The sequence below is a fragment of the Lipotes vexillifer genome, unplaced genomic scaffold (assembly GCF_000442215.2).
Source record: "Lipotes vexillifer unplaced genomic scaffold, Lipotes_vexillifer_v1.1 scaffold2116, whole genome shotgun sequence".
NCBI lineage: Eukaryota > Metazoa > Chordata > Mammalia > Artiodactyla > Lipotidae > Lipotes > Lipotes vexillifer.
Genome location: NW_006791713.1, coordinates 188,855 through 199,077, shown reverse-complemented (window position 1 = coordinate 199,077; position 10,223 = coordinate 188,855). Strand labels below are relative to the sequence as shown.

The 10,223-nt window shown below is 43.3% G+C and overlaps 1 protein-coding gene across 1 annotated transcript in view; it reads right to left on the bottom strand.

Moving 5' to 3' along the window:
- MICU2 (mitochondrial calcium uptake 2) overlaps positions 1–9,746 on the bottom strand; it is an 88,426-nt gene extending 78,680 nt beyond the window's left edge. The window contains exon 1 of the mRNA XM_007464501.1: positions 9,564–9,746. Coding sequence (XP_007464563.1) covers positions 9,564–9,602 — 39 coding nt within the window. The 5' untranslated portion in view covers positions 9,603–9,746. The remainder of the gene's footprint in view (positions 1–9,563) is intronic.
- Between the last annotated feature and the right edge of the window lie 477 nt (positions 9,747–10,223).

Sequence of the window (10,223 nt, the reverse complement as noted above, 5' to 3'; positions counted from 1 at the left end):
AAAGAGTGTCGTATCACACAAGGAAGGAAAGACAACCTCTCATTCATGCAGGACAAATAGCTATGCCAAAAGCACAAATTACATCTAATTAGAGGGTATAACTTTTGTCATTTTTTTTCATAATCTGGCCATTTACACACTTTGATTTTTGACTTCCATTTGGGTTTACTAACATCAAAGCTTTGTCATCACTTATATGTTTCCAGAGACATTTTTACCTGAGGCAATAAAGTATAAAAACTTCTTTGCATTCTTGCTGTACTGCTGCAAGAAAGCTTTAGTCTTCATTAGGCTTACAATGTTTCACGGTTATTAAACTTCTGTATGTTGCTATAAAGTTCACTGCCCTTGGCATACCAATTTTAAATGTACTATCGTTAAACCCAATGCACTGCACACAAATACACTCCAACCAAGTAGACTCCAATATATTATTGTTTTACTCTTGCTAATGTCTTACTAATGTCCTTTTCTCCCCTTTTCACAAAAATAATAACCACAAATATACTCAGACAACTCGAAATAAAAGAAAGCAATGCCAACTTAATTTTATGAATTGTTTAGAGCTCTTATAGCAAATTAAAATAGTTCCATCTCATTAAGTACATTATTTGAGCTTTTAAAATACTCATTGATATGCAATAGAAAAAGAGAGTCCTGCATCTAATGACACTTGCAAAATCACTTTCCCAGTTAACATATTTCTGTTTGACTATTTAAACATGATGATCCACATTCCTTGCTTTTATTTATTTAAAATTTGTGATCACCATTTGTTTTAGTCAGGTTGTACTTACAAAATGAGTTCAAAATGTGAATTTAAATAATATCAAAGAAACACCGTATTTGATGTTCTCTTACTATTTTAGAATTTTAAAATTTAATGCCACGATGCAATATATTCTTCTCATTAAACTCATAATACCAAGGCTTCTTTTGTTTTAGACATTAAAATTAATTAATTAATTAATTAATTAATTAATCTTTGGCTGCATTGGATCTTCGTTGCTGTGTGCGGGCTTTCTCTAGTTGAGGCGAGCAGGGGCTACTCTTCGTTGCGGTGCACGGGTTTCTCAATGCGGTGGCTTCTCTTGTTGCAGAGCACGGGCTCTAGGTGCGTGGGCTTCAGTAGTTGTGGCTCGCAGGCTCTAGAACACAGGCTCAGTAGTTGTGGTGCATGGGCTTAGCTGCTCTGAGGCGTGTGGGATCTTCCCGGACCAGGGCTCGAACCCGTGTCCGCTGCACTGGCAGGCATATTCTTAACCACTGCGCCACCAGGGAAGCCCAAGGCTTCTTAAAAATAGTTCGTTAGGTAATATTTTTTAGCTACATTGGAAAAACTCACCAAAAGCAAGCCATCAGAAGTTTGTGGCCAGCGGTCCTATATTCATCCTCACTACTGTCTCGAAGCTCTCGTTCTTCATGAACGGCGTTAACCCGTCGCCCCCTCCCTCTCTGGGTTTTCTCTCCAGCAGCAGTCATTACTGCTCTGACCCTTCTGACCCGCCCACGTTTCCCTGATTCTACCTCCTAGTTTTCCAGAGCAGCTCACCATCAGGGTCTCCTGTCTACAGCCAGCTGCTAGGGTTAACCATGCCCTCTGCTTTCACTCCTGTCACGTTGAAGGAGGAAAACTTGTTAGTCTCAAAGCCCAACCTTCTACCTGGGGTCTGACTCCTGGTAACCTCCTTCCTCAAAGACTTCCACCTATAATCACCCCCACAGAGCTGGACCAATTTTCGCCTCCTTATTATATCATTCTCCCAGCCAGTGTCTCTTTTAATACCCTTTACAGCAACACTTCTAGAAAGAAGCATCTCTATTCGCTTTCTTTGCTTCCTCACTTCAGTCTCTCCTCAACACATTCCAATTAAATTTGCCCCCAGTATTTCACTGAAATGCCTTTTGTCAAGGTTACCAACAACTCCCCTACTGCCACACCCGAAGCTCAACTGTCTGTCCTCACCCTCTCAGTAGCAACAGACTTAAGTGAGTTACAGATTCGAAGCAATCCCTATCAAAATCTCAATGACATTTTTTTATAGAAATAGAAAAAAAATCCTAAAATTCATATAGAACCACAAAAGACCCTGAAGAGTCAAAGCAAGCTTGAGTGAGAAGAACAAATCTGGAGTCATCATACCTCCTGATTTCAAAATCTATTCCAAACCTACAGTAATAAAACCAGAAGTAGCAGGTGCTGAAAAGTATGGTACTGGCATAAAAACAGATAATACGGACCAATGGAACAGAAAAAGAGACCAGAAGTAAATTCATGCATTTACAGTCAACTGATCTTCAATAAGGGTGCCTAGAACACGCAATGGGTAAAGGATAGTCTCTTCAAAAAATGGTGCTGGGAAAACTGGACAGCCACATGCAGAAGAATGAACTGGACCCTCATCTCACACCTTATACAAAAATTAACTCAAAATGGGTTAAAGACTTAAATGTAAGAACCAAAACAATGAAACTATGAGATGAAAATATAGGGAAAGCTTCTTGACATTGGTCTGGGCAATGATCTTTTTTTTGGCTATGACACCAAAAACACAGGGAACAAAAGCAAAAATTCTCAAGGCTACATCAAACTAAAAAGCTTCTGCACAGCAAAGGAAACAATCAACAGAGTGAAAGACAACCTATGGAATGGGAGAAAGTATTTACAAACCATACATCTGATAAGAGGTTAATATCCAAAATATTTAGGGAACTCAAGTCGATGGCAAAAAAACAAAAAATAAAACAAAAAAACCTTGATTAAAAAATGGGCAAAGGATCTGATTAGCATTTTTAAAAAGAAGACACACAAAAGACCAACAGACATATGAAACAGTGCTGACAATCACGAATCATCAGGGAAATGCAAATCAGAACCACAGTGAGGTATCACCTTCCACCTGTCAGAATGGCTACTATCAAAGAGACAAGAGATAAGTGCTGGTGAGGATTGGAGAAAAGGCAACCCTCAGGCACTGTTGGTGGGAGTGGAAATTGGTGAAGCCACTGTGGAAAATCCCTCAAAAAATTAACACTACAACTACCGTATGATCCAGCAGTCCTGCTTCTGGGTATGTATCTAAAGGAAGTGAAATCGCTATCTCTAAGAGACATCTGCACTCCCAGGGCCACTGCAGCTTTATTCACAAGAGCCAAGCTATGGAAAGAACCTGTTTGCATCAGCAGATAATGGATAAAGACAATATCGATACACACCCTTACCCACAAGATGGAACACTATTCAGCCTTGAAAAAGGAAATCCTGCCATTTGTAACAACATGGATGAACCTGGAGGACGTTATGCTCAGTGAAATAAGCCAGATACAGACAGACAGATACTACATGGCTCACTCATCTGTGAAATCTGAAGAGTCAAGCTCACAGAAGAACGAAGTAGAATGGTGGTTGCCAGAGGCTGGGGCATGGGGAGATGCTGATCAAAGGGTAGAAGTGTCAGTTATGCAGGATGAATAAGTCCTGGAGATCTAGTAGACAGCATGATGACTATACATATACACCATACATACAATACTGTATCACATGCCTGAGGTCTAGATCTTAGACCTCAAGAGGGTAGATCTTAAGTGTTCTCACCAAGCCCCCCCACAATGGTAACTTCATGAGGTGATGGATGCTAATTAGCTTGACTGTGTTGATGATCTCTGTTACACAAAGAAAACATCAAGTTGTACACCTTGAATATACACAGTACACCTCAATAAAACTGAAGGATAAACAGAACAAAAACCCCATCCAGGAGTGCTTTTAAAAACCTGGGAATGGGAGGGGCTGCATTCTCCAGCCACCTCTCTTGGGCATGGCTCCATCCGATGCCGCCTCTGCTTAAACCACAGGAGCCGTGTGTAACTCTGCCCAAGCCCTGAGAATATACCAGACTTTAGACTGGGTGGGAGGTGGGGAGATCAACAGGTTGTAAGAGAACACACCCTTTCCAGTCCCGTGCCCAGACTTGCCTGCGTGCTCTAAATTCTCCTGCCCTCAGGCAAGCAGCCCGCCCTCACCCGTGGAGCCTGAGCCACACTCACGTCCTTAGGGGGCTGACTCTTCACAGGAAACACTGGGCATGCAAACCCAAACCATTCTCCCCCAAGAGGAATTCAGCCAGTTGTTAACAGACAGACCTTGTTGTATTTAAATCTTTAGTCAGTGTAATCAATACTACACAAAGTGTGTGTCATGCATTTAACTACAATATCAAAATACAGTGTCTATTAATACAGTTGGTTTTAGCCATATGTCAGGATTATTTTCCAAATTTAAAAATAATTTAATTGGCTTGAGGTTTAAAAGTTGAAGCATCTCAATAATTCGAATGAAAATGCAATTAATTTTATTCTAAAATTTATTCTGATTTTTAATGTGATAGCTCAGGACAAAAGCTTGCTATATAAAGACAGATATAAACATTAACAATATGGGGCTTCCCTGGTGGCGCAGTGGTTGAGAGTCCGCCTGCCGATGCAGGGGACACGGGTTCGTGCCCCGGTCTGGGAAGATCCCACATGCCGCGGAGCGGCTGGGCCCGTGAGCCATGGCCGCTGAGCCTGTGCATCCGGAGCCTGTGCTCCGCAGAGGGAGAGGCCACAACAGTGAGAGGCCCAAAACATTAACAATATGAATTAAAATTAAATATCATACACAGTAATAGGTGAAATGGACCCACCTTTAAACTTTTGAGACAAAGGTATACCAATTATTGTTTCATTATAGATTTCATCAATTTATTTACCCATTCAATAAATACTTAGCACACGCACTATGCACAAGACTCTTTTCTAGGCTCTTGGGATATAGCAGAAAGAGCAAGGTTTCTTATTTACTTAGGTTTCCTACTGGGAAAATGGCATATGTCTCTATGACTCTAAGTGTGTAACTGAGTATACACAGGACATTTAGTAACTGAGCTGATTCTGAACATTTCTAGAGACTGCCTGCCTATTATTTCTACAAAGGCTAATCAAACCAAAGTTAGACAAGGTCACTTCATTACATAGTGCAGTTCATTTATTTACTCTTTGGATAAACATTTATTATGTGCCATTGTGTGACTGTGAATGTTTCAGGCACCAAGAATATAGAGATGAAAAAGATAAGAGGCCATTCTTCTGGGGGAGACAAAATAAACAAGTAGATAAAATAATTTCAGGGAGTGATAAGTTCTACAAAAGAAAAGAAAAATGAATTAAATGCTAAGAAATGCTTCCAAGGATTTATAAATACAAACATATCAAAGGGAATCTGATACTTATGAATCTACAGAATAAAAAATTTGGATTTATTTAGAATAAAAAGGATTTATACAGTATTATAGACTAGGTCATACAAAACAATCTTACCTTAAACATGGTGGACAAATTTTTCATTAAAAAGCAAACCAAAAAAATCCTATTATTAAGTCAGGGAAACATATATTCAATATCACATATAATTTGAAAATTAATATAAGGCCAAAAATTATAAAAATTTAGAGAATAAATGAAATACTCATTCAACAAATCAATAAGAACAAATAAAATATTATCACTGCTGTCACCTGCGAAGTGTAATGCACTTAACTTTGGCTTTATGGTTTTCTCTTTACTTCCCCCCCCCCTCAGTTTTAGGCCATATTTACAAGGATTTATAATATCAAAATGATTCAGAAAAGCTTTACTTTTAAGTCTGATCTTACATGCCATTGAGGATTTACTTAGTAATACGGAGATGTTTGTTTTCATCAGTTTTTGGTTTACCAATATATTATTTCTAGCTTGCAATAGCAAAATACAGTAATAGCAAAAAAACTTTTACATAGTATTGAAATTCCTGCAGGAAGATTATTTTGCCATTGCAACTTGAAAACTCTAGAGCTCCTATTTCTCCATGAAATAACTTTCCATATTTTTAATATACCAAGGTTTATTAAGAATGCAGCTATCCTTTTAAAGCAGAATGGACTGGAATAATAGAATCATTTTGTCTTCTCCCTTCTATCATTTATCTGATTTTACTATGCCAGAACCAAATATAATAATACTTAAAGAGAGTAATACTAAAATCTAGAACAGTTTTCAAACATACTTAAGTGTTTCAGAGGAAGCAGCTTACATACAAGTAACTGACAGGCTGACATGCTCTAAAGCAAGTCATGCCCTAAAGGATATCTGTAGGAGCAATATGTTGTTGTCCAGATGTAATCACTTGTTCAGGACTCCTGTAGGGATCCCCTGCTTCAGGCCACTTCGCTTTCACCAAATTTACCAAAGACCTACACAGTACTCGTTTCCGCTAACCCAAAGAAACCTGGAGATTTTCGCTTTTAGAAAAAAGGCCAAAATCGAAAAAAGTGCTCAGCCTTTGTTTTTCAGCGACGCGTTAAAGGGGCAGCGCACAGCCCAGGCAGGAAGAGTTAAAGGGGCAGCGAACAGCCCAGGCAGGAAGAGCGGCCCTGGGGACTACACTCAGCATCTCAGCATCAGATGCCAGAGCTCTGAACTGTGTCTGTGAGCTTCTGTGCTTCATCTCCATTTATTTTGTGCATCTGTTAGCAAGACGTGTCCTAACGGCTCCTTCCCTTTATGCCATTTCGGCTTACAAAAGGTTTCATAGGAATGCTCTACTTTTGGATAGTGGGGGAGAACCTGCATATTTTTTGAAACAATACAATTACATTTTACACAAGACTCCTGCAACTTAGACTCTGCAAATTTATCTTCTAAACTTCTTTCAAATTCATCCACTAATTTAGCCATCACCAACTCTCTCCTGAATTATTTCAACAGATCCTGACCTCACTTTCAATCCATTCCCTTCACTAAAGTCTCCATACTCTTTCCAAAGGTCCAAGTCAAATCTTCAATATAGTAATATGTGTAATTCTTGATTTATGCGTTAAATAACATGATATGGTGGCATGTTTAATAAGCACTGTAATTTCAAAGAAGTGATACTTTGAGATATCTGTAACAACTGTATCAGAATAGGAAAAGATCTGAGGTTGAGGTTGTTATACTGTCGGTTACTGTTAATACTTGTGTAGCTAGTTGCCTACATTCACAATTGAAGAAAATGTTAAGTTATAGGTCAAAGAAAACAAAAATGTAATCTTTTTCTATTTAAATTCAAAGACTCCCTGAATTCTATGCCTGTATTCTTGGGGGACCTTGAAGGTTAAGAAGCCCTATGATGGCTCCCTGTTGTCCTCAGGATAAACATTTCTTCATGACCTGATTCCCTGCCACCCCTACCTGTTCTGAATCTCATCCTGTACAGCTCTCATCCTACTGAGTCCAACTCCTCCCTCCAGACCCTTGCAACATTGTTCCCTTGTGTGCAGTATTCCTCCCCTTCTCTTTGCCCAGCAAACTCCATTCATCCCACAGGCGTCAGTTCACAGGTCACTGCTCGGGAACCCAAGCTTGTGGGAGGGGCTCTTCCAGGTGCCCCCAGAGCACCCAGCACTTACCACCCCTATCGCCCTGTATTAAAATTGCCCCCGCACTGAACTGTAAGCACTTGAACCGTGTCTTGAATTCCCCACTCCTATGCATACTGCCTGGCACAGAGGTAGCACTTCAATAATTGTGGAAAGAAGAAAGAAAGAAGGGAAATGCCAACATATCTGCTGTTTCATGAGCTTGAATTCTACCCTTAATTCCTGACTGACCCTCACAAATGCAAGCACTGGTCACAATGGAAATCTGAAGCGTATGAGTCAGTGAGTATACATTCACTATTTTTATTGGAAAAATCACTTACTATGATGACTGAAAATGAAGGACATTATCACTATTATTAAGTCCATGTCAGGAAGACTGTACCACCTTGCAATGCTAAGTAAAATAACTATAGAATACATAAAAGTGTATCAAGAGCACATCTATCTCAGTAGTTTTTGACCATGCACACATGACTCCAAAGCGGCGGTGGTGCTGACGGCCGGGGCAGCCGCGGGATTGACAGGCCCTCTCTTAGGGAAAGTTACCCCAGGTGTATCAAGAGCACATCTATCTCAGTAGTTTTTGACCATGCACACATGACTCCAAAGCGGCGGTGGTGCTGACGGCCGGGGCAGCCGCGGGATTGACAGGCCCTCTCTTAGGGAAACGTTACCCCAGTCAGTGAGGTGGAGGGAGTTTTCAAACTACAGGCCCCTCAATTCCTGCTGTATTCAGCCACTGCTGCTGAGAGGAAGGTGAGGTCATCTTCAAGTCCACTGGGGTGGCAAAAGGACGAAAACCACTGTTTTAATAAAAGTGGTCCAACAGGAGATCAAGCAAATGCTGTGTCAACAGACCTTGTAAACCCACTGATAATACAATGGTTTCTGTATTACTTTAGCTGGGCTGAAAGTACCAAAGGTTGCAGGGAGGGAAGGGAGCTGGGGAGAATTCAAAACACCCCACTGGTGTAAAGTTTTAGGGTCCTGTCAGGAATTGAAAACACAAACAGGCTAGCAGTGGGCCACAAAAACACAGTGACAAGGATGGACTGAACCCGGAATCTACAAATTGCTGAGGGGGTAAAACTGAAGCCATTTCTGGGCACACGGAGTGAACCCCTTTGATAGAAGGTGTGTCTGAGTAGCGCTAGGTCAGAGCGTGACTACAGATGGCTCTGCGTGACAAAATTTAAAAATGGGGATTTCTTCCTAGGAGCACGAGGCACTAATGGTTTCTGAAAAAGCGTATGTCATGTAGTTAAAGTGATACTCTCGGGAAGATTAAACAGGATGAATTAAGCGGTTGAGAACAGAGGCAGAGAAACCAAAGATGGATAATAAACTTAATTGCTTGACACAAAATGAACAAAAATACTATAAAACACCGTTAGATAGATCCTTCCACCTGTAATCAGAACTGGTATGAGAATGGGGGGAGAGTTATTGCCCGTTTTAACTTTGTGGCCTCTTAATTTAATACAAGTAAACATAATGTATGTCAATACTTAACTTTAATTCACAAGGCCTGCTTTCCTCTCTTTTGTTGTATATGACCGTTGAGTTTTTCGGAACTCAAGGCACTTAGAGAGGCATAATGTAAATCTAACCAACAGAAAAAGAATACTGCTTTTAATTTTCAAAAATATTCACACAAACTTAAAAGAATTAAAATGTCCTTTAAATATTTAAAAAGTAGTACTCTTTTTCAAATGTTCAAATGTTTTGCGTGACAATTTGATACTGAACCAGGGAACATGACCTTTACTTTCAAACGTGGTAGTTTTAAAAGAAACGTCTTTTGCCTGGTACTCAGAGTCCGCGGAAGCATGAAGGTTTACGACATGTGATACTGTTCCTGACAGATGACCATCAAACCTGGCAAGCATCGACCAGCCGATTGCCTCTTTTATTATTAAAAAGGTCACCTGTTAGGACAGCTGGACCACGGGGCGCAGCTGCGGGCCCGGGCGCACGGGACACGCCCCCACAGTCCCCGCCGGTCCCCGGCGCAGGCTGCCGGGGGCCGCCCCAGCCCCCCACTCCTCACCCGCACCCTCCACCCGCCGGGCGTCCGAGGACTGAGGGGCGCGGCGGGGCTGCCTGACGGGGCCCGTCCCGTACCTGGGCTACCACGGTGAGGCCGCCCTGGGACGCCGCCATGTTCACGCGGCCGTGGTACCATGTTGCTCCTGCTCCCGCCAGGGCCACGCCGACCACTGCCGCCGCCACGGGCCCGGAGCTTGGCCAGGCCCGCCGGCCGGCAGCCAGCCCGCGCCGCAGCCTTCCGCCCCAGGCCGCCAGCCGCGCCCCCCGCCGCCGCCATTTTTGCGGAAGCGCCCAGTAGCCGCGTCCGCGTCGCTTCCCACAGCGGCCCGAGAACTCGCGCGCGTCCGCGGTGTCGCGAGACCCAGGCAGTCTCCGCCCCGCCCCCGAGCCCACGCGCTGTGCTGCGGGCGGGGACGGGGCGGGGCCTCGAGGAGGGGCGGGGCCTGGTAGGGGCGGGGCGCAGTGGCCGGGAGGGAGTGGGCATGCCGCCGGGTGTGGCACGAGGATCGCCGTGCCGTGTGAGGTGGGGCGTGTCCTGTGGGGCCAGGGCCGGGCGGGGGTCAAGGGCCTGGGGCCGGGGTCGCGCGAGGCGGCTGGCTGGCTGGCACCGGGCGGCGGTCGCGGTGAGCCGGGAGCCGCTTTCCCGGGGGCCGTGATCAAGGCGGTGCGACAGGGTCCCTGGTGCTGGGCGCTGACGGACACGCCCTGCGGGTCCTGGGAACCGGGTCGGCTCGA